Raw genomic sequence first — 23,001 nt, 5'->3', positions numbered from 1 at the left:
TACGATAATTTTCATCGTGTTGCTTGAGTGTTGCTTCTGCTCCAACCGATCGAATTTTTTCAGTTTTCAAAAAATTAAACTCAATCCTAGTCGAAAAAAGTCTAACTCAAGCTAACCTTTAGAGTTTGGGTTAGATAATCCGAATCGGTCAAATTCTGGAGTGATTTAAATGGACTTAAATGGGGTCGCTCACCGCCACATCCGAACCAAGGCCCCGAGGGACGAAAACAGGCAGGACAATAGCAGCAAAACTCAGAAAGCACATTGAAGTAAAGGAATAGGTTGTTATCTATATACATACAATCTTAGGTATTAGAATTAGTTTTTGAATAAAGAAAGCAAGAAATAAGGCATGGCCATTGTCACTCAAACAAACCTTACCTTCTGGTTAGGCTCTCCATCATGTGTTGCTTCTGCTCCAACTTTGGTAACATGAATATGAGTATGAGTAGCAGCTAAATCCTTTTTAGTTTCTTCAGTTTGTTTAGCCCCAAAATGAGTATCATCACTAGTTACATCTCCTTCTGCTCCATCCATAATAGGAATCGTCCGTACTCGGTCATCAATATCCTTAACCTTACAATCTTCTGCTTTTGAAGGTCGTTCAGTCCCAAAACCAGGATCATTATTACCCTTAAACTGATCTGCTTTTAAAGCTTGTCCATCATTCTTAGCTTCATGATGATCATCGTTCGTAGCTCGGTCGTGTTCTTCTTGTCTAGTTAGTCTGGTCCAATCACGACCAACAGCTTCTTTTGATACCGCTTCAGCACCAGTGTTCAATCCAGTTTGATCATCGTTCATAGCTCGGTCGTGTTCTTCTTGTCTAGCTAGTCTGGTCCCAGCTTTTTTTGATACCTCTCCATCTGCATTGTTCAATCTAGTTTGATGAGCATCACTCTTACGCTCATCATTATTTACTTCTTTAGTTTGTTTAGCTCCAACAGCTGCCTTGTCTTTGTCTTTGTCTTTGTGTTTTGATGCTGCTCGTAGCTTAATTATTTTGGAGTCCACATAAATGGTAGAGATGCAAGAGGAATCGAACTCTGGATGATTGCCAACCTTCAAAACTTGTTGGCTAAGCAACTCACAAAACGTGATCCTCAATTCCTTTATCTCATCACAATTTTGGAGAATACTAAGCATACAGCCCGCCAGCACAGGACAGTTGGAGATCCTAAGAATTCGAAGTTCCCATAAATTTGGAAGCCAATCGGGTAATAATCTTAGTGTGGGAAACTCTCCCAATTCTAGCACTAATAAACCCAAATCAGAATAACAGATCCACATCGGCAAATTGGTCAATGCTGGAAGTCCTCTGAGTATCAGTTTTTTGAGATGAATGAGTTCCATTGGGAATACCAATCTCAGCCGCTCACACCCCCATAGTGCCATATTACATAATGTTCTCGAGTTTCCCAAGTCTTTTGGCAATGTTAGCAACGATTTGCAATCATAAATGATCAGTGTTTGAAGGGAACTCAGTCTGTCAATATCTTCAAACAAGCGAGCCAAGTTTTCACTCCCTCCGATGGCGAGAAAACGAAGCGATGTTAAGCTTCCTATGCCATCTTTTCCCAAGCTGGCTTGCTTTGTCTGTATCCATAAGAATCTGAGGCTGATCATGTTCTTTATGTTTCTGGGAAGTTCTTCAAACTCTGAGCAGAATGCAAGTATCAGGGTCTGCAGGATCTGTAGCTTGCAAATTGATTCTGGCAACCTCTTGAGTCGTTGGCTCCCTCGCAAATCTAAATACCTTAAATGTTTCAGCACGTCGATGGAGGTTGGAATTTCTTCCAAAGAAGAGTTGCATAAGTATAAGACCCTTAGCTGCCTGAACATGGTGATGCATTTGAAAAGAGGAACTCCATTGATCTTTGGCTCCACACCTCCTCCCACTGGATTGGAAAGGACACAAATTTTATCAAATTTCGGCAGGGGCAAATCCTTGTTGTTGCAGTCGACAAATGACAGCTGATGCAAACTTTCCAGGTTCTGTTGTTCCTTACTAGCCTGTTGGAATGCAAGCTCATGAACGAGGCTATGGAGTTTGAACCAATATCCAAGAGTGTGCTCCTCAACGTCTTCGAGTAAACCGCGAGACCACAATTCATTGAAGTATTGCTCCCCAACAGACTCAGGATCTTTGCTATCTGAATGAAGGAGTCCTTGTGCCATCCATAACTGGATTAGCTCAAACGAGTAGAACACATAATCTTTAGGCAACAACGAAAAGCAAAGAAAACAAGGCTTTAAGTAAGATGGCATTAGATCATAACTCAGTCTCAGTACATGTAAAACGCAGCCACCCTTCTTCACCTCCTCCTGTTTCCATTTCTCAAACAAGGCCTGGAGATTCAACGACTCAACACCACCACTCGCTTCCAAAGAAAGCAATCCGGCAAAGAATTTGATTGCCAAAGGAACTCCTCCACATTTTGACACAAGTTTTTCGAGTTCACTTTGAAATTCGGTCATAATTTCAAATTTTTTTATTCCAAATGTCTGTTTAAATAAAGCCATAGATTGCTCCTCGTTGAGTTTTTGAACCTTGTGTGTTGCAGGATCCTGTAGAGTTTGCTCACTGCGAGTGGTGATCATGATCTTGCTGCCATTAGCACCCATCTCCACTAATTTTTCCACTTCTGATACTCTACCGGGATCCAAAGCCCCGAAATCATCCAAAACAAGCAACAATTTTCTGCCGACAAAGTTCCCATTGAGCCGGATTTGTACACGCTTCTCGGTTAGGACACCATTAACCTTTTCGCCAGTTGCTGAACTGAGAATCTCCCTTCCGATTCTCTGAACATCATAATCTTCAGAAACACATACCCACATTCTCTTGTCAAAATGATTAAACACTTCGTGGTCATTGTAGACTAACCTGGCCAGAGTCGTCTTTCCCATCCCTCCATCTCCATGAATTGAGAGAATACGCCGAGATTTTTGTTTATCGTCTTCATCCTTCAGTAGTTCATCAATGATACTCTTTTTTGCTTCATCTCTACCAATAATGGAGTCGACATTATCAGAGAGAATCGCCTCTTTCTTCAAATGCAGAAGCCTAGAGAAAGCTTGCGAACCAGTAATGGAGGTCCGCAGAGTCATTTCACTCTTCAAACGTTTGATGTGTTTACTTTCATCTTCAATCAGAGAGAATTCAGACATGGTTTCCGCAATCGTATCTAAAGTCTTTGTGATTTCGTTTATTTCAGCGGCAGTTTTAGTTGAAGAAACGAAGAAATTGGACGAGAAACAAGAATAGAACTGGCATCTCTTTTCGTCAACATCGTTCTTTTGATTCTGCCCTCTCCACTTCAAATATTCGTATTCCAATTCGTCAAGGAGATCATCGGCCTTCAAAAATCCGTTCCTGAGTTGTTCAAGCAGATCATAGAGTTTCCTATCGCTTGCCTGCTTCTCCTCGGCGTCTCTGAGTCCGGGCTTGAGATTCGACACAGTCATTTCGAGGTTTCTTAGTTCGTTTCGGATATGATGAAACTCCGGTCGGCTGGCGGCTTCAATGATCCTTCCGATCAGATTTCCGGCAACACTGTCAAGAATTCCGGCCATTGCTAGGGTTCAAATTTGTCTGATCGATTCTCGATTTCTGATTTTTTTTCGTCTTCAAAATGCATGGTTATGTAGTCGCTCAAAATTCTTTGTTGTTGGACTCAAGTAAGAAACTGCTACTTTCCTCGATTTCTCGGCTACTGTATTCGTTTTCTTTGTAATCAAGCAAACGGCAAAAAGCTTTCATACCTTTTCCCTTTTGCTTTACAGAAGGAAGCCAACTCGAACTGGTTTTGCCTTCGTTCTTCATGAACACAATACTTAATTTCCTTTGCGTCGAACACTCTCGCACCTTTCCAACTCACCAACAGTTCGATGAAGGAAGAATGGGAAGTGTGGGCTCTCATTTTACTTTCATTTCAGCTTTTGATTCTTTTCCAACAAATTCATTGTCATTCTTTTTAAATTAGTTTGATGTAACATCTAAGGTTTTAATAAATTTATATTCTTTTATTATAAATTTATGATCATTATTTAAATTAGTCTGATGTGACATCTAACGTTCTAATAAATTTATATTTTTTTATTTATGTTATATATTCTTTTCTTATAAATTCATGATCATTCTTTAAATGAGCGAGGACATCTAACCTTTTAATAAATTTATATTTATTTAAATATATCCCGTTAACTTTTGAAAAATTTTACCATATTTTCAAACAAATGATACAAGTTTTAAAGGTATTTTTTATAATTTAATCTATATATTAATATTTACATTATAATAAAATACCAAAGTATATCTAGAATATGAGTAAAATCTTATTTTTTAAATTACTTTCAAATTAAAAAATAAAATAATTTATTTGCTGGGATGACTCATATTAATTTTTTTTTTCTTCTTAGGGTTATAATAAAATTTAGACGAGTTATTTATTTATTTATTTTTTTGTATAATAATGATAATATGAAGTGCAATAATATAATTACGAGTCCATTGAAATTGTTAGGTATGTTCACACGTAACATATTCATATGAATTTGAGGTGATCCAATTTTTAGCGGGAAAACGACACTTTAAATCTCAATCTACATCATTGAATTCTTGGATAGCTTAACGGTGGAACTATCATCACATAACACACTTCTTTGATGACACTTGTAATACTCAATTGTAGGCTTTTTTATAGAACGATTGTCTACCTTTTCCTAAAAAAACTTCATTAATTGGTCACCTCATCTTCCATTGATTCTATCTTTGTATGTCTCATTTAATGCTTGTCCATCTCCTCCACGTCGGTTCGTCCGTTCGTCCTTTGTTTATGTACTATCAAGCTAGTCTATAACTCGTTAGTAGTTAAAGTGTCTAAATTATCAGACTCAGAACCTACAATTGAGTCAAGCCTTGAGATCGTTGATTTTCAGATTTTTTCAATCATCACCATTTGTTGGTTCACCATTAATCTTCATCTTATTTGCTACGGTGATTGTTCGAGCGAAGTACACATCAACACTCCTACCCTCTTTCACACCTTTATAAAAAAAATATTTCGTTCCTCTCTCTAACCAATACAAGATCTCAAATATATATTAGAGAATTCATACGAATTTTGCGAAAAGCTATCCGTATGTTACCGTAAACAATCTCTAAAACTATCTAACACTTCAAAAATGGAACAAGAAATGAAAATGGAAAGATGGATCATAACTGCACACCAAGTCAGGCTTCAAACACTGTTCTTGGCCACACTGAGGTGATAGATCCAAACCAAGGCTACAACTCAAAAACAAATCCTGTGAATCAAGTGATGGTTGAATGTAAAAAGAGCGTATTGCATGCATGCATATATATATTTTATGGGAAAGTGTGGCTCAAATTGGTAAAACCAACCCGAAACGAAAATGAAACTATGAATTCTTTGATGGGAAAATGGATAGGGAAAGAGATAAGATTAGATAAAATAAATCAGAGCCTCCAGTGTTTTATTATTGTTTTCTAACTCAATGCTCAAAGGGTTACATAATTTATAGTCTTATACACTGGACGAGAAATCGTAGAAATGTAGATAAATTCAAATCTACTAAAAATCTCCTAAAATTTAGGTAGTTTGAATATTTGAATCATATTTCAACTACTTTAAATCATATCTCATTTTAATTACTTTGAATCATATCTCAACATTCACAGTGAATGTTGCCTTGGCCTCCTTCTTGCTTGATTTTTTTTTTGGTGTCAACATAAATGGAAGGGATGTGAGAGAGATCGTTATCACTGCCTGGCTTCTTAACAATGTCGCAAAGCCACCCACACAACGTGATTCTCAGTTCTTCCATCTTTCTACAATAACCTAAATGAGAAAGGTTAAGATCATCAGCAAACCTTGGACAGTTGGAGAACCCAAGAATTCGAAGTTCCCATAAATCTGAAAGCCAGAGAGGTAATTCTCTTAGCATGGGAAGCTCTCCCACTTCTAGCACTACTAAATCTTCATCCGAATTGCCTATCCAGTTTGGCAAAGTGGCAAAAACAGGAAGGCCTCTGAGTATCAGTTTCTTAAGACGAAGGAATTCAAGAGAGTCTGTCAATATCAGCCGCTCACAACCCCATATGGCCATATTACATAACGTAGTCGAGCTTTCCAGGCCTTTTGGAAATGTGAGCAGCGATTTGCAATCATAAATGATCAGTGTTTGAAGGGAATTGAGCTTGTCATTATCTTCAAACAAGCAAGTCAAGTTTTCGCTCCCTCCGATGGCAAGAAAACGAAGCGATGTTAAGCTTCCTACGCCGTCTTTTCCCAAGCTGACTTGCTTTGTCTGTATCCATAAGAATCTGAGGCTGACCATGTTCTTTATGTTTCTGGGAAGCTCTTCAAACTCCGAGCAGAATGCAAGGATCAGGGTCTGCAGGATCTGTAGCCTGCAAATAGACTCCGGCAATCTCTTGAGTCGCCGGCTCCCTCGCAAATCTAAGTACCTTAAACATTTCAGCGTGTCGATCGAGGTTGGAATTTCTTCCAAGGAAGAGTTGCATAAGTACAAGACCCTTAGCTGCCTGAACTCGGTGATGCATTTGACAAGAGGGACTCCATTGATCTTTGGCTCCGCACCTCCTCCCTCTGGAACGAAAAGAAAATGAACTTTATCATTTGACGGCTGAGGCAATTCCTTGTTGTTGCAGTTGACAAATGACAGCTGATGCAAAATTTCCAGGTTCTGATGTTCCATACTAGCCTGTTGGACTGCAAGCTCATGAACGAGGCTATGGAGTTTGAACCAATATCCAAGAGTGTGCTCCTCGACGTCTTCGAGTAAACTGAGAGACTGCAATTCATTGAAGTATTGCTCCCCAACAGCCTCAGGATCTTTGCTACCTGAATGGAGGAGTCCTTGTGCCATCCATAATTGGATTAGCTCAAATGAGAAGAACACATGATCTTTTGGCAACAACGAAAAGCAAAGAAAACAAGGCTTTAAGTAAGATGGCATTAGATAATAAGTCAGTCTCAGTGCATGTAAAACGCAACCATCTCCCTTCACCTCCTCCTGTTTCCATTTCTCAATCAAGGCCTGGAGATTCAACGACTCAACACCATAATTCACTTCCGAAGAAAGCAGTCCGGCCAATGATTTGATTGCCAAAGGAACTCCTCCACATTTTGACACAAGTTCTTCGAGTTCACTTTGAAATTCGGTCATAATTTCAAATTTTTTGATTCCAAATGTCTGTTTAAATAAAGCCATGGATTGCTTCTCGTCCAGTTTTTGAACCTTGTGTGTTGCAGGATCCTGTAGAGTTTGCTCACTGCGAGTGGTGATCATGATCTTGCTGCCATTAGCACCCATCTCCACTAATTTTTCCACTTCTGATACTCTACCGGGATCCAAAGCCCCAAAATCATCCAAAACAAGCAACAATTTTCTGCCGACAAAGTTCCCATTGAGCCGGATTTGTACACGCTTCTCGGTTAGGACACCATTAACCTTTTCGCCAGTTGCTGAACTGAGAATCTCCCTTCCGATTCTCTGAACATCATAATCTTCAGAAACACATACCCACATTCTCTTGTCAAAATGATTAAACACTTCGTGGTCATTGTAGACTAACCTGGCCAGAGTCGTCTTTCCCATCCCTCCATCTCCATGAATTGAAAGAATACGCCGAGATTTTTGTTTATCGTCTTCATCCTTCAGTAGTTCATCAATGATACTCTTTTTTGCTTCATCTCTACCAATAATGGAGTCGACATTATCAGAGAGAACCGCCTCTTTCTTCAAACGCAGAAGCCTAGAGAAAGCTTGCGGACCAGTAATGGAGGTCCGCAGAGACATTTCACTCTTCCATCGTTTGATGTGTTCATTTTCATCTTCAATCAGAAGGAGTTCAGACATTGTTTTCTCAATCGTATATATCTTCTCTGTGATGTCGTTGATGGTAGATTTATATGCAGAAACGGAGAAATCGGATGAGAAACGAGAAGAAAACTGGCATCCCTTTTCATCCACGTCGTTCTTTCGATTCTGTACTCTCCACTTCAAATATTCGCAATCCAATCCCTCAAGGAGATCGTCGGCCGTTGAAAATGCGTTCCCGAGGTTTTTAAGCAGATCATAGAGTTTCCTATCGCTTGCCTGCTTCTCCTCGGCGTCTCTGAGTCCGGGCTTGAGATTCGACACAGTCGTTTGGAGGTTTCTTAGTTCGCTACGGATATGACGTAACTCAGGTCGGCTGACGGCTTCAATTATCCTTCCGAGAAGATTTCCGGCAACACTGTCAAGAAGTCCGGCCATTGCTAGGGTTCAAATTTGTCCGATTGATTCTCGATTTCTGATTTTTTTTCGTCTTCCAAATGCATCGTTATGTAGTCGCTCAAAATTCTTTCAGCTGGAATCAAGTAAGAAACTGCTACTTTCCTCGATCTCTCGGCTACTGTATTCGTTTTCTTTGTAATCAAGCAAACGGCAAAAAGCTTTCATACCTTTTCGCTTTTGTTTTACAGAAGAAAGCGAGCAGACAGTGATTTTACCTTTGTACTTCATGAACAGAATACAGAATGTTCCTTGCGTCGCTAATGGAATGAACATGATTTATCTTCCAATCCGCGGATGCGTCTTTGAGCCCACCGTTTGTCTTGCTTTTCAGTTCCTTCTTCGTCTCTATGAAAATAGGAATTACAAATTAGAGTAAGAAACAGAATCAGAGAAGATGGAAAGCATATCGGCCATGAAATTCTTGATGAGTTATCTTCCTCCCCTGCCTTGGACACCATGACTCATTCAAACTTCTGCTTCTTCTTGTAGCTCTGTAATAGCCTATGATATACACAAAACTTCAAATCTGATAGAACGTTGGGATGACAATTAGGTTTAAAATATTGCTATGATTAGTAGTAATAAATTAACATATTTTAGATATCAAACTATATCTAAAATATAAACTGAGTTGGAAAGAGTTGGTAGAAGTGCCGGCCTCCCCTAGTTTCACCCGAGTTTTATCTTGGTCATGGATAAATCACCTAGGTTCGAGTCCATAAGTAGTGACAATTGCCCCATGAAGATTCACTTTCGAGCTAGGTTCCCTTAACCAAACCACGGCTTGGAATCTTATAGTTTCATGTTCTGTTTCACTTCTCGACGGGGTTTCTTTTCACTAGCAAGGGGTACTTGGTTATTCACATATAAAGCCGAAAAATTGATGGGTTGAAAATTAGCTTGAAAAATGTGAAACTTTCTCTTTTTAATAAAATAGCAAAATAAATACGTAGCATTTTTATTATTATCATGTTTGAATAAAATGAGTATCTTTTTTGCTGCTCTCCCCAACTATACCGAAAGAAAATATTTAAAAATAAATAAATTGAAAGATACGACCTGACGTGACGTGATAAGTTGTTAAGATAAGGATAGATCCAAACGAGGTATATAGCTCAAACCTGTACGAAGAGCAATCCACGAGAGCACCACCTCGTTAATAAACCTACTTAATGGAACTCAAAAAACGATTGGTCTCTAAGATTCAACCATCTCACTATAACCTTCGCATATTATTTGATCATGAATCACTTCATTGAGAGAAGACTTCGAGCAATGAAGAAAAATCGGTAGAAAGTAAAAGTCGATATCGCTCTCGAAAAACACATCCTTAGAAACCCTCGAATGTAACGACCATACATTGTTCAGCTCCGGCGTGGTCATTGTCACCCAAACAAACCTCACCATCGCCATTCTCATTTGCTCCACCAAGATTTACCCCTTCAATTTGCCCTGCATTTATATGACTATCATCACCAGTTAAATCCTTTTTAGTTTCTGCAGTTTGTTCAGCCCCAACATGACTGTCCTCTGCATCTCCATCATGTTTTGTTCTTAAGATGTGTCTAGTCCCGGCGTTCGGATCAACCTGTTCTGCTCTGACAGGTTTATCGTCGGCAACTTCATCTACTTTCTCTCCAACAGTTTGTCCACTACCAGCATGACTATCATTGTTAGCGTTATCGTGTTCTGGTTTTAAAGGTTGTCCGGTCCCAATATCGTTACCGATGTTAGCTTCACGATGATCATCATTCGTAGCTCGGTCGTGTTCTCCTTGTCCAGTTTGTCCAGCCCCAACACGACCGTTTTCAGCTGCTCCGTTATCCTGTCGGACACCACTCGATTCATGAATGTCACTACCAATACCATCTTGTTTTGGTTGAACTCCAGCATTGTTGTTGAATCCAACATGTTGAGCATCACTCTCATGGACATCAGTATTGGATCCAACATGATCAGCATCACTCTCCTGTTCATCATTATCTACTCCATCCCTTACTTCTTCAGGTTGTTCAGCTCCACCTGATGCCTTGTGTTCATCTGCCGATACTACTCGCGGCTTCACTTTTTTGGAGTCAACATAAATGGTAGAGATCTGAGAGAGATTTTGATTTTGATAATTGATTTCCTCCACAACTTTTTGGCTAAAGGATCCACAAAACGTGACCCTCAATTCCTTCATATTTTCAAAAGAATATAGATCAGGAAGAAAACCTGGCAATCTAGGGCAGTTGGAGATCCCAAGAAGTCGAAGGCCCCAGAAATCTGAAAGCCAGATAGGAAATACTCTTAGCATGGGAAATTCTCCAAATTCTAGCACTTCCAAATCATCACTCAAATACTCTATCCACTTTGGCAATGTGGCAATTGCAGGAAGTCCTCTGAGTATCAATTTCTTAAAATGAAGGAAGTCCACTGAGATTGGGAATCTCAGCCGCTCACACCCCCATAGTGCCATATTACAAAACGACCTCAAGTTTTCCAAGCCTTTTGGCAATGTCAGCAGCGATTTGCAATCATAAATGATTAGTGTTTGAAGGGAATTGAGTCTATCAATATCTTCAAACAAGTGAGTCAAGTTTTTGCTACCTCCGATGGCGAGAAAACGAAGTGACGTTAAGCTTCCTATGCCATCTTTTCCCATGCTGGCTTGCTTTGTCTGTATCCATAAGAATCTGAGGCTGATCAAGTTCTTTATGTCTTTGGGAAGCTCTTCAAGCTCTGAGCAGAATGCAAGTATCAGGGTCCGCAGGCTCTGTAGCTTGCAAATAGACTCTGGCAACCTCTTGAGTCGTCGGCTCCCTCGCAAATCTAAGTACCTTAAATGTTTCAGCGTGTCGATGGAGGTTGGAATTTCTTCCAATGAAGAGTTGCATAAGTATAAGACCCTTAGCTGCTTGAACTTGGTGATGCATTTGAAAAGAGGAACTCCATTGATCTTTGGCTCCACACCTCCTCCCACTGGAATGGAAAGAACACAAATTTTATCACATGTCGGCCGGGGCAAATCCTTGTTGTTGCAGTCGACAAATGACAGCTGATGCAAACTTTCCAGGTTCTGTTGGTCCTTACTAGCCTGTTGTACTGCAAGATCATGAACAAGGCTATGGATTTTGAACCAATATCCAAGAGCGTGCTCCTCAACGTCTTCGAGTAAACCGCGAGACCACAATTCTTTGAAGTATTGCTCCCCAACATCCTCAGGATCTTGGCTATCTGAATGAAGGATTCCTTGCGCCATCCATAACTGGATTATCTCAAATGAGTAGAACACATAATCTTTAGGCAACAATGAAAAGCAAAGAAAACAAGGCTTTAAGTAAGATGGCATTAGATCATAACTCAGTCTCAGTGCACGTAAAACGCAACCACCCTCCTTCACCTCTTCCTGTTTCAATTTCTCCCTCAAGGCCTTGACATCCAACCACTCGACACCATCACTCGCTTCCGAAGAGAGCAGTCCTGCCAAGGATTTGATTGCAAAAGGAACTCCTCCACATTTTGGCACAAGTTCTTTCTTGAGTTCACTGTGAATTCTGGTCATATTTTCAGTAAGGTTTTTGCTTCCAAATGTCTGTTCAAATAAAACCATGGATTTCTCCTCGTCGAGTTTTTCAACCTTGTATGTTACAGAATCCTGTACAGTTTGCTCACTGCGAGTGGTGATCATGATCTTGCTGCCATTAGCACCCATCTTCACTAATTTTTCCAGTTCCGATACTCTATCAGGGTCCAAATCCCCAAAATCATCCAAAACAAGCAAGAATTTTCGGCCAACAAAGCTCCGTTTGAGCCGGATTAGTAAACGGCAGTCGGTTAAGAGATCACTAACCTTTTCTCCAGTTGCTGAACTGAGAACCTCCCTTCTGATTCTCCGAACATCAAAATCTTCAGAAACACATAACCACATTCTCTTGTCAAAATGATCAAACACTTGGTGGGCATTGTAAACTAACTTGGCCAGAGCCGTCTTTCCCATCCCTCCATCTCCATGGATTGAAAGAATAAGCCGAGATTTTTTTTCATCATCTTCATCTTTCAGTAGTTCATCAATGATACTCTGTTTTGTTTCATCTCTACCAACAATGTAGTCGAAATTATCAGAGAGAATCGCCTCTTTTTTCAAATGCAGAAGCCTTGAGAAAACTTGTGAACCAGTAATGGAGGTCCGCAGACTCATTTCACTCTTCAGACGTTTGATATGTTCATTTTCATCTTCAACCAGAGAGAATTCAGACATGGTTTCCTCAATCGTATCTAAAGTCTTCGTGATTTCGTTGAGTTTAGCGGCAGTTTTAGTTGCAGAAACGAAGTAATTGGACGAGAAACAAGAAAAGAACTGGCATCCTTTTTTGTCAACGTCATTCTTTCTATTCTGCACTCTCCACTTCAAGTATTCGCATTCCAATTCCTCAAGCAGATCGTCGGCCATTGAAAATGCATGTTTGAGTTGTTTAAGCAGATCATAGAGTTCCGCATCGCTTGCCTGCTTCTCCTCGGCGTCTCGGAGTCCGGACTTGAGATTCGACACAGTCGTTTCAAGGTTTCTTAGTTCGCTTCGGATATGACGAAAATCTGGTCGATCGGCGGCTTTAACTATCCTTCCGAGCAGATTTCCGGCAACAATGTCAAGAAGTCCGGCCATTGTTAGGGTTTAATTTTGTCTGATTGATTCTCGATTTCTTCCTTTCTCGTCTTCAAAATGGATCGTTATGTAGTCGCCCTAAATTCTTTGCATTTCAAATCAAGTTAACTGCTACTTTCCTCGATTTCTCGGCTAGCATCGTTTTCCTTGCAATCAAGCAAACGGCAAAAAGTTTTCATACCTTTTCTTTTTGGCTTTACCGAAGGAAGCCAACTGAAACTGGATTTGCGTTTGTTCTTCATGAACAGAGTACAGAATGTTCTTTGCCTCTGAATATTCTTCATCTTCCAATCTATGGATGTCTTGCCTCTGAATGTTCTTTGCCCCTGCCTGCCATGGATCATGATTCATTCAAACCTCTGCTTCTTCATGTAGCTGTAAAAGCGTGTGATCTACATAAATTTTCGCTCCGAGTATACTCTAATGGTTTTGCTTTGTGATTCCTCAGAAACACAAAATGTCTCATATCAATGGAGGGAGTATTCTTTTGTTTATAAACCATAATCATTTCATAAATTAAGTCCCACATCCTTCAACAATTTTCATTGAATAATTGAATAATTAAATTATTTTTATCTCGAGTAATATTCTACCCGTTACTATTTCTAATATTTTTTTTAATATATTATATTAATTTTTTAAGGGGCTATTTCCATGCAAACCTCACTAATTGTCTCTGCATCCCTATCTCTTTTATCATTGAGCAGTCATCTCTACATCCCTACCTCTTTTATCACGTAGCGGTGCCATTTAGGGGCCTTAGCTAGTGATCTGGACTATTTCCATCTCGACGATGAAGCTTATCCCCCATCGTCTCACTAGCCAACATTAACCTTCTTGTTATCTCTAGATCATACTAGTATTTAGAGGTTGCCCTTGATTTTGTAACACTCTCCGCAACTTGCATAAAAACAATGCTTTACCCCTACATGTCCAATCAACGGCAGTTGTTGAACACAACTCTTTATGGAAAACACTCACACTCTTTATTCGCATCAATCGAAAAAAAATTACAAGATATTATGTATAATACTTTTGCACTCCATGCTTTGTATTTTTTAGAATGAAAAACTCAGGTAGGGTGGAGGAGTATTTATACTAGAGCCTACGCAATTTCATACCGCTCTCGTGACCCACACGGAAACAGTGTTTTACCCCTAGATATCCAATCAACTGTCGAGCCTCTTGGCAAAGTTAACAGCGATTTTCAATCATAAATGATCCGTGTTTGAAAGGAAATAGATGTCAACTACAAATATTACATGGCAACACATCCTCAGAACCCCTCAACTGTAATGACCATAGTTTGTTCGGATCCCGCACGGTCCACCTCAGCATCGCCATTCTCATTTGCTCCACCAAGTTTAGCCCCAGCATGACTCTCATCAGTAATTACATCTTGTTTTGCTCTTACGATGTGTCTAGTCCCGACGTTAGGATCACCCAAAGTTTGTTCGGTTCCGACTAGCCTATCGTCGCCAACTTCATCTACTTTCTCTCCAACAGTTTGTCCAGTACCAACATGACTATCATTGTTAGCCTTATCATGTTCTGGATTTAAAGGTCGTCCAGTCCCAATGTCACTACCAATGTTAGCTTCAAGATGATCATCGTTCGTAGTTCGGTTGTGTTCTCCTTGTCCAGTTTGTCCAGCCCCAACACGACCGTCCTCAGCTGCTCCGTTAACCTGTCGGGTACCAATTGATTCATGAATGTCACTACCAATACCATCTTGTTTTGGTCTAACTCCAGCATCATTGTTGAATCCAACATGTTGAGCATCACTCTCCTGCTCATCATTGTCTACTCCATGCTTTACTTCAGCTCCACCTGCTGCCTCGTGTTCATCTATTGATGTTACTCGTGGATTGGTTCGTCTGGTGTCGACATAAATAGTAGAGACGTGAGAGATACCCCACTCTTCGTGATTGCTTTCATTCATAACGTTTTTGCTAAACATCCCACAAAATGTGATCCTCAATTCCTCCATCTTATCACAATTATCCATATAAAGAGGCATACGACCCTCCAATCTAGGGCAGTTGGAGATCCCAAGAATTCGAAGTTCCCATAAATTTGGAAGCCAGGAAGGCAATACTCTTAGCGTGGGAAACTCTCCAACTTCTAGCACTTCTAAATCTGCATCAAACCTGTTTAACCACGTCGGAAAAATGGCGAATGATGGAAGTCCTCTGAGTATCAGTTTCTTCAAACGAAGCAATTCCAGTGAGATTGTCCATTTCAGCTGCTCACACCCCCATAGTGCCATATTACACAACGTACTCAAGCTTTCCAAGCCTTTTGGCAATGTTAGCAGCGATTTGCAATCATAAATGATTAGTGTTTGAAGGGAATTGAGTCTGTCAATATCATCAAACAAGCGAGTCAAGCTTTTGCTCCCTCCGATGGCGAGAAAACGAAGCGATGTTAAGCTTCCTATGCCATCTTTTCCCAAGCTGGCTTGCTTTGTCTGTATCCATAAGAATCTGAGGCTGATCAAGTTCCCTATGTCTTTGGGAAGCTCTTCAAGCTCTGAGCAGAATGCAAGTATCAGGGTCTGCAGGCTCTGTAGCTTGCAAATAGACTCTGGCAACCTCTTGAGTCGTCGGCTCCCTCGCAAATCTAAATACCTCAAATGTTTCAGCGCGTCGATGGAGGTTGGAATTTCTTCCAAAGAAGAGTTGCATAAGTACAAGACCCTTAGCTGCCTGAAATTGGTGAGGCATTTGAAAAGAGGAACTCCATTGATCTTTGGCTCCACACCTCCTCCCACTGGAATGGAAAGAACACAAATTTTATCACATGTCGGCCGGGGCAAATCCTTGTTGTTGCAGTTGACAAATGACAGCTGATGCAAACTTTCCAGGTTCTGTTGTTCCTTACTAGCCTGTTGGACTGCAAGATCATGAACAAGGCTATGGATTTTGAACCAATATCCAAGAGCGTGCTCCTCAACGTCTTCGAGTAAACCACGAGACCACAATTCATTGAAGTATTGCTCCCCAACAACCTCAGGATCTTTGCTATCTGAATGAAGGATTCCTTGCGCCATCCATAACTGGATTATCTCAAATGAGTAGAACACATAATCTTTTGGCAACAACGAAAAACAAAGAAAACAAGGCTTTAAGTAAGATGGCATTAGATCATAACTCAGTTTCAGTGCATGTAGAACGCAACCACCCTCCTTCACCTCTTCCTGTTTCCATTTCTCACTGAAGGCCGTGACATCCAACCATTCGACACCATAACTCGCTTCCAATGAAAGCAGTCCCGCCAAGGATTTGATTGCTAAAGGAACTCCTCCACATTTTGGCACAAGTTCTTTCTTGAGTTCACTGTGAATTCTGGTCATATTTCCAGTAAGGATTTTTCTTCCAAATGTCTGTTCAAATAAAACCATGGATTTCTCCTCGTCGAGTTTTTCAACCTTGTATGTTGCAGAATCCTGTACAGTTTGCTCACTGCGAGTGGTGATCATGATCTTGCTGCCATTAGCGCCCATCTCCACTAATTTTTCCAGTTCTGATACTCTACCGGAATCCAAATCCCCAAAATCATCCAAAACAAGCAAGAATTTCCTGCCGATAAAGTTCCGTTTGAGCCGGATTAGTAAACGGCAGTCGCTTAGGACATCACTAACCTTTTCTCCGGTTGCTGAACTGAGAACCTCCCTTCTGATTCTCCGAACATCAAAATCTTCAGAAACCCATATCCACATTCTCTTGTCAAAATGATCAAACACTTCGTTGTCATTGTAGACTAACTTGGCCAGAGCCGTCTTTCCCATCCCTCCATCTCCATGGATTGAAAGAATACGCCGAGATTTTTGTTCATCATCTTCATCCTTCAGTAGTTCATCAATGATACTCTGTTTTGCTTCATCTCTACCAACAATGTAGTCGAAATTATCAGAGAGAATCGCCTCTTTTTTCAAATGCAGAAGCCTTGAGAAAACTTGCGAACCAGTAATGGAGGACCGCAGACTCATTTCACTCTTCAGACGTTTGATATGTTCATTTTCATCTTCAACCAGAGAGAATTCAGACAAGGTTTCCTCAATCGTATCTAAAGTCTTTGTGATTTCGTTGATTTCAGCGGCAGTTTTAGTTGCAGAAACGAGGAAATTGGACGAGAAACAAGAAAAGAACTGGCATCCTTTTTTGTCAACGTCATTCTTTCTGTTCTGCACTCTCCACTTCAAATAATCGCATTCCAATACCTCAAGAAGATCGTCGGCCATTGAAAATGCATGTTTGAGTTGTTTAAGCAGATCATAGAGTTCCGCATCGCTTGCCTGCTTCTCCTCGGCGTCTCGGAGTCCGGACTTGAGATTCGACACAGTCGTTTCGAGGTTTCTTAGTTCGCTTCGTATATGACAAAACTCTGGTCGGCCAGCGGCTCCAATGATCCTTCCGAGCAGATTCCCGGCCATACTGTCAAGAAATCCGGCCATTATCAGGGTTCAATTTTGTCCGATTGATTCTAGATTTCTTCTTTTTTTCGTCTTCAAAATGCATCGTTATGTAGCCGCCCAAAATTCTTTGCATTTGAAATCAAGTAAGAAACTGCTACTTTCCTCGATTTCTCGGCTAGTATTCGTTTCCTTATAATCAAGCAAACTGCAAAATCTTTTCATACCTGATCTTCTTTGCTTTAGAGAAGGAAGCCAACTGAAACTTGGTTTGTGTTCGTTCCTCATGACCAGATTACAGAATGTTCTTTGCCTCTGAATATTATTTATCTTCCAATCTCATGTTGAATATATATATATATATATTTTTTTTTTTTTTTGTCTAATAAGTCATATACGAGGATGCAATATAATATTAAGATAATATATAATAATAATAATAGGTAAGGAAATATATCTTACATATTCTCAGTTAATATTTTATTACCGATATATTTTATATTTAATTAGTTTATATTTTTTATTTAGTATTAATTGATAGGTTGAATCCTATTTAAAACATTAATGAAGATTTTACTCTCTATCCTACCTCTATTTCTAATTCTTTTTCTTAACGTTGAATTTTTTATATATATAAATAAAAAATTATTTATATATTTGTTAAGAGATTGTTACGAAACAAATATATACATAAAAAAGTAGCATTGTAATAGACTAGAAGCTTACTAAAGATTAATAGATAGTATTATTATGATCAAGATTAATCAAATGAACCGATTTTGAAAGAAAGATAACACCAAAAGATTCATAAAACACAAATTGTATATTCAAAATGATGGCCGAACTCCAACGTTAGAAAAACCTTAAAACAAAATGGCAATGGCAGTTCGTATTAAAAGAAAGTTGTTAAATGAAAATTGAAAGAAAATAAAACTTACAACTGCCAAAAACAAAAAGTTTTCAAATTTCAAATTCTTTCCAAAGTTGTTATTTATTGTAACTTCATACTTCACTTCTTGGCTAATTATACAAACATTAAGGAATTTATTCGAAAAATAATAGAATCTTTTAAAACAATAATAAAAATAATAATTTGATAACTCAACCCAACCCGAAAATAGAGGGTTGGATTAGGCTGGATTACAAATTCTATTCGAGTTACTTAGGTCAACCATCCAACCAACCCGAACTGTCGGGTTGCTCCAAAAAAAAATGCCAGCCTAACCCAACCCGTGTACTTTCCTACCTATTTGTTCTTTTCATTGTTTTGGTTAACAAAAAATGCAAGAAGTCTACAAGCATTCAATACAAGAGTCCACCAAATTTAGTACCGAAGGGGTGATTTTTGAAGCAATCCGAGCAGAAGTCAGGAAGGCTGAAATCTCAAAGTAAATCACTGCAGAATATGGATTTGGAGTTTGGAGTCTTACCTTTTCTTCTGAGGGCACAGCAGGGCAATGTCATCCAAATTGCAAGCTGCTAGCCACTCCGATCCTTCCAACTATGTTCACCAGATAACTAGGTGCATAACACAGAAATTTGGTTAAAAATGATAGAATGTCAACATGCGAAACGAGAAACACCAGCGAGATCTTGATATCGATAACTGGATATATGTATTCAAGAAGGAAATCATATTTATATTACTTTAACTTCCAGATAGAGATACATATGCATAATATAAAACAACCAGGACAAAACAAACGGGTGATATTCTAAGACTTGATATTTTTTCCTTTCTTCTTCAACTGTATGGGGTTTCCTTTCGTGATCATCGCTACTATGTTTTAAAGCCTCAGGTGATGGTGAGTATGTATGATGCATTGTAATTTATGTAAAGCTTTACTCCTGAAAGCTTGTTTTCATGTGAGATCCTACAACATCAGAGCACAGAAACCCAATCCAACTGAGCTTAACTCGAACGTCATTGTTGGGGTACGCGAGACATTCCTTGAACTTTATTCCTCCGGTTGAAACAAAGTGTATGTTGAAGAGGTTTCAGTTTTTGTAACCTGCATTATGGAACCGAGGGTTATATGAAAGCAATAGCAGCTCTCTTTTGGATATAAAGCAACACAATATGTTTCACTAAAACCATATCATCTTCCAGGTCGCAGACTGAACCATTAACATTTATTATGAGTAAAACTGGAATGTCTTTGAGAATAGATTCCTATAAGCACTTTCTGACAAAGCAATAATCAAATGTTTATTTCCAAAGTCGTCTAAATGTTTTTAGGTTTTTTTAGAATTTTCAGAAATCGCCTCTTACTTAAGATGCAACCGAATACCATAAGACTTTATTTCCTTATTTCATCCTTCTAATAGCCATCTCAAAAAACAAGGATAGTGAATATACTAACCTCAGCTGTACGAGAAAGTCCAGTAGGAAGAACAGAAACGAGAGATGTCCAATGAATCGGATCTCCCAGTGGATCAACAGTGTTGTAACTACTAAGAAGAGGTGCAGTTAAGAAAGGAGTCAAGGGGAACATATTTCTCTGAAGTGGCAATCCACCACTTGTTCCGAAAGCAACCCCATATCTCTCGCTGGGATCACCACCATGACTTGTATGTGTTTCAATTACTTTCCCATGATCTATCTTGTTAACAGTGTTTTTATTTTCATTCTCATCATTCTCATTGTTAATTTCCTGTAATTTCAAAGCTTTCTCCTGCAAACTCTTGTAGGCTGCTGACCGTGACAAGATGCTTAAGGCAGAGACCCTTGAAGTAGCCTTCTTTACATCATGTAGTGTACCCAAACAAGGCATCTCATATGGCTCCGTAGGACGGGCGGTCTGCCCCAGAGCTTTGAGTTCACTGCCAACTTCTCCAGCACAACTACTATGTTTGTCTTCTTCTGACGACTTTGAGCCAGCACTTGCCGTTCGAGTTTTGTTGGGCCCCCACCATTTAATGTGACTTGTTAAGTCAATCTTCTTTTCAATGCAGAAGCCCGGGACGAACTCACCTTCTGTTGCTTGATCATCTCCAGCACCTTAAGATTGCATTGGACAGTAGGCACTGTTTATTATTCATATGGGAGAAATTCTTGTCCACTTTTAAGTATAAACTCAGAAATCAAAGCAATCCAACGAGAAATCTGCCCTTGAAACTAGAGACATGATAGAATAATAAGTTAAGACAACTTACCATAGTTTATGCTGTTGATATACTCAGGGCCCGGCACACGACTAAATGAAGGATCCCAACGACTAGTTTATAAATGCATCAACATTAGTTAACACAGATCAACAAAATAAAAGTCACATGAATAGTGATACTATTAATTTATAAGACGACTTCAAGTGTGCATGATGTCCATCAAGAATTCATTTGAAGCCACAACAATAATGTAAATATTATACTCTAAATCAAAATTACAATGATATAAAGAGAATTTGCAAGTGGAAGTAAAAAAGGAAAATTGAAAAGAAAGAAAATAATAGATGGATTCAAAGATTTTATTCTGCCTCAAAGGACTCTAAAGAAATAGCATCAGTTGCATGTTAGTATATAAGCAATATATTAATTTGCGGAAGCAAAAGTGAATTCAATCAAGAGCATGATAGTGAGGGGAAAAAAATACCTTGGGAGACCTCGATATTTGGATATTCCCCTGGAGAATCCACTGCTCTTTCTGAAAAGTATATAATTATATGAGTAGCAGCCGATTGTACCATAAAAGATGTTTCAACTGTTTCTACTTACCTCCTTAGGGATGCAAGATATTCCTCTCTTGAAACATTCTGCATTTCTTCAAGGTCCCTTGAATAATCAGTCACCTGCAAAATGAAGTTCCATTTCTTATTACACAAAGAAAAGTCAAGCAGAACAAAGCATACAAGTTGGATACTGAAGATACTACACTGGATAATAAAATACTTTTTCCAAAACTCTGTAAGGTGGTAATATTCTATAACATCCATATTTAATACACTCGTTCAAAAGCTAGAAAGTGTCGTACAATTTAAATTAGAACTCCAATACTATGTAAGATCAAGGATCAGAAAGAGGAATGTATGCTTCAAAGTATGCATAAAAACAATTTATGAAACACATGGTCATAAAAGAATCAATTTCTTTTTTTTTTTCGTTTTTCCTTTTCTTGAAGGGGAAGGTGACTAAATGACATCTCACTGGAAAGTTAATAAGAGTCCCAGGACCCCAATATTTTAACGCAGCCAAATCATAAGCCCTAGCAGCGGCCTCTTCTTCATCATATGCCCCTGTAGATACGTGTTATTCATTAATAAGTGTGAAGGGAAAAATAATCGAGTCTCAGTCGATGTTAAAAACAATATAGAGGAAAAGAAATCAGAAATCTAACTTACCCAGATACACTGGAATGATCAATCATATCCCGTCCATGCACATTTTAAATAAAAGACAAAAGATAAAAATGATGTCAGTACTCCGAAATCACAAGCAAATCAGTGATTGGTTTTTCACACCAATATTTGTGTGTATGTGGGAGAGAAACAGACCTTGCTTTCCCTTTTTGTTCTGGTTCTGGTTCCATGTACTTTTATCCCAAAGATGAGCTTCATAACGACCAGTCCATCTATGCCTAATATCATCAAACCATTCAATGGCGCTTGTCAGCAGAGAAAAAGATAAAGATAAAGAACAGGCGTACATCACAAGCAACGTCAGGTAACCAATTCTCGCTAAATAAAAAAATAAGAAAGCACCTTTATGGTTAACCAAACAATTGATCATCTTATGATAATAACGTGTATTGCCCACATCTACTGACTTGATATGGTACCAAATGAGGCAGGTGACTTCGACAGAATGATGATTACGATGAACAAAATAATTAACGTCCTATATACCACACCTGTAGACAGATCAGTAACGTCCCAAAATTCCCCTTTTATGTCTAGCTCTAGTTAAGATGCAGTTAATCATTAAGCCAATTCAGTAACTCTCTCTTTCACCAACGTGAGAATTATCGATTTCAGCTTCTGTTTTCGTGCATAACTAAACGCTTTTCGGAACGAACGAACAGCACATTCTTTACACACTATCAAATTTGGCTGCGAATCGTGAGAAACAATTGTACACTTCTCCGATTAATTTTTAGAGAATCTGTAAGCTAATTAAACTCAATCACTTCCAAACAAAAAAGAAAGAAAAACAGAAAAACAGAACTCTTCAATTTATCAGCAATCAAACGCTTCACAAGCTCCGAAGCCGTATGATATCAAAATTACCTTGTGACTCCGCGGTATATAGAACTTCTTTTTCCAGCAGCACACGGAGGCATTTTACTGATCCGCTCTTTGGCAGTACAACCTCTCTCTTTCTTCGCTTTCTTCAACCCTCTGTACAGTAAAAGCTGATCATTCGCCATTACAACCTCCGAAGATTCCGCCGTTCCTCCTCCGGCAACAGCAGCAGCAGCACTACAAGAACCTGGTTCGTGTTTGAAGCCAGGATCAGAGGACGACGAAGCCATGGAAACTACAATTAACCCTAGGAAGGAGAATCTCAGCGAAACAAGAAGAGAGAAAGTTCCAGTGAGAGTGAGAGTGAGAGTGTGTGAGAGGAAAAATTTCGATTTGGAGGATTTTGATTGACCACGGAGGGGGGGGGGGGGGGGGAA

General features: G+C 39.2%; 4 protein-coding genes across 7 annotated transcripts; all 4 read right to left on the bottom strand.

The window, feature by feature from the left end:
• Positions 1–240: 240 nt before the first annotated feature.
• On the bottom strand, positions 241–8,333 carry LOC111482233 (disease resistance protein TAO1-like). Of its 4 annotated transcripts, XM_023127924.1 has the most exons (3): positions 8,149–8,333; positions 842–3,417; positions 241–748 (listed from the first exon to the last, which is right to left on the bottom strand). In XM_023127924.1, exons 1-3 carry the CDS (start codon positions 8,305–8,307, stop codon positions 367–369), a joined length of 3,117 nt encoding a protein of 1,038 aa, XP_022983692.1. In that variant the 5' UTR covers positions 8,308–8,333; the 3' UTR covers positions 241–366. The 4 variants fall into 4 exon arrangements, with proteins under 4 accessions (XP_022983692.1, XP_022983690.1, XP_022983691.1 ...); XM_023127922.1 differs by having other exon boundaries at positions 241–1,177; positions 5,915–8,333; XM_023127923.1 differs by having other exon boundaries at positions 241–1,191; positions 5,929–8,333.
• A 1,292-nt stretch (positions 8,334–9,625) lies between these two features.
• On the bottom strand, positions 9,626–13,304 carry LOC111482232 (putative disease resistance protein RGA1). Its single transcript, XM_023127920.1, has one exon. It carries the CDS (start codon positions 12,971–12,973, stop codon positions 9,659–9,661), a length of 3,315 nt encoding a protein of 1,104 aa, XP_022983688.1. The 5' UTR covers positions 12,974–13,304; the 3' UTR covers positions 9,626–9,658.
• Positions 13,305–13,945: 641 nt separating this feature from the next.
• Positions 13,946–17,707, bottom strand: LOC111482235 (putative disease resistance protein RGA1). The gene is made up of 2 exons (XM_023127925.1): positions 14,224–17,707; positions 13,946–14,071 (listed from the first exon to the last, which is right to left on the bottom strand). Exon 1 carries the CDS (start codon positions 17,427–17,429, stop codon positions 14,250–14,252), a length of 3,180 nt encoding a protein of 1,059 aa, XP_022983693.1. The 5' UTR covers positions 17,430–17,707; the 3' UTR covers positions 13,946–14,071; positions 14,224–14,249.
• A 1,256-nt stretch (positions 17,708–18,963) lies between these two features.
• LOC111482297 (AP2-like ethylene-responsive transcription factor At2g41710) lies at positions 18,964–22,967 on the bottom strand. Its single transcript, XM_023128008.1, has 9 exons — positions 22,610–22,967; positions 21,878–21,960; positions 21,725–21,733; positions 21,531–21,619; positions 21,102–21,175; positions 20,980–21,030; positions 20,544–20,605; positions 19,751–20,388; positions 18,964–19,399 (listed from the first exon to the last, which is right to left on the bottom strand). The coding sequence occupies exons 1-9, from the start codon at positions 22,852–22,854 to the stop codon at positions 19,346–19,348; spliced, it is 1,305 nt and encodes a 434-aa protein (XP_022983776.1). The 5' UTR covers positions 22,855–22,967; the 3' UTR covers positions 18,964–19,345.
• Positions 22,968–23,001: the final 34 nt, after the last annotated feature.

The sequence above is a fragment of the Cucurbita maxima genome, unplaced genomic scaffold, assembly GCF_002738345.1.
Source record: "Cucurbita maxima cultivar Rimu unplaced genomic scaffold, Cmax_1.0 Cma_Scf00007, whole genome shotgun sequence".
Classification (NCBI taxonomy): domain Eukaryota; kingdom Viridiplantae; phylum Streptophyta; class Magnoliopsida; order Cucurbitales; family Cucurbitaceae; genus Cucurbita; species Cucurbita maxima.
Note: the sequence above shows the minus strand (reverse complement) of the source record. Positions and strands in the feature narration are given on the sequence as shown.

Excerpts from the sequence above, each read along its gene's own strand:
- LOC111482235 (XM_023127925.1), bottom strand. The coding sequence starts at position 17,429 with ATGGCCGGATTTCTTGACAGTATGGCCGGGAATCTGCTCGGAAGGATC.
- LOC111482297 (XM_023128008.1), bottom strand. The coding sequence starts at position 22,854 with ATGGCTTCGTCGTCCTCTGATCCTGGCTTCAAACACGAACCAGGTTCT. Across the intron at positions 21,176-21,530 it reads GGACTCTTATTAACTTTCCA|GTGACTGATTATTCAAGGGA; the intron begins GTGAGATGTCAT and ends TTCATTTTGCAG. Across the intron at positions 21,031-21,101 it reads TATCTTGCATCCCTAAGGAG|AAAGAGCAGTGGATTCTCCA; the intron begins GTAAGTAGAAAC and ends TATACTTTTCAG.
- LOC111482232 (XM_023127920.1), bottom strand. The coding sequence starts at position 12,973 with ATGGCCGGACTTCTTGACATTGTTGCCGGAAATCTGCTCGGAAGGATA.
- LOC111482233 (XM_023127921.1), bottom strand. The coding sequence starts at position 8,307 with ATGGCCGGACTTCTTGACAGTGTTGCCGGAAATCTTCTCGGAAGGATA. Across the intron at positions 3,418-8,148 it reads GAGACGCCGAGGAGAAGCAG|GCAAGCGATAGGAAACTCTA; the intron begins GCAAGCGATAGG and ends GAGGAGAAGCAG.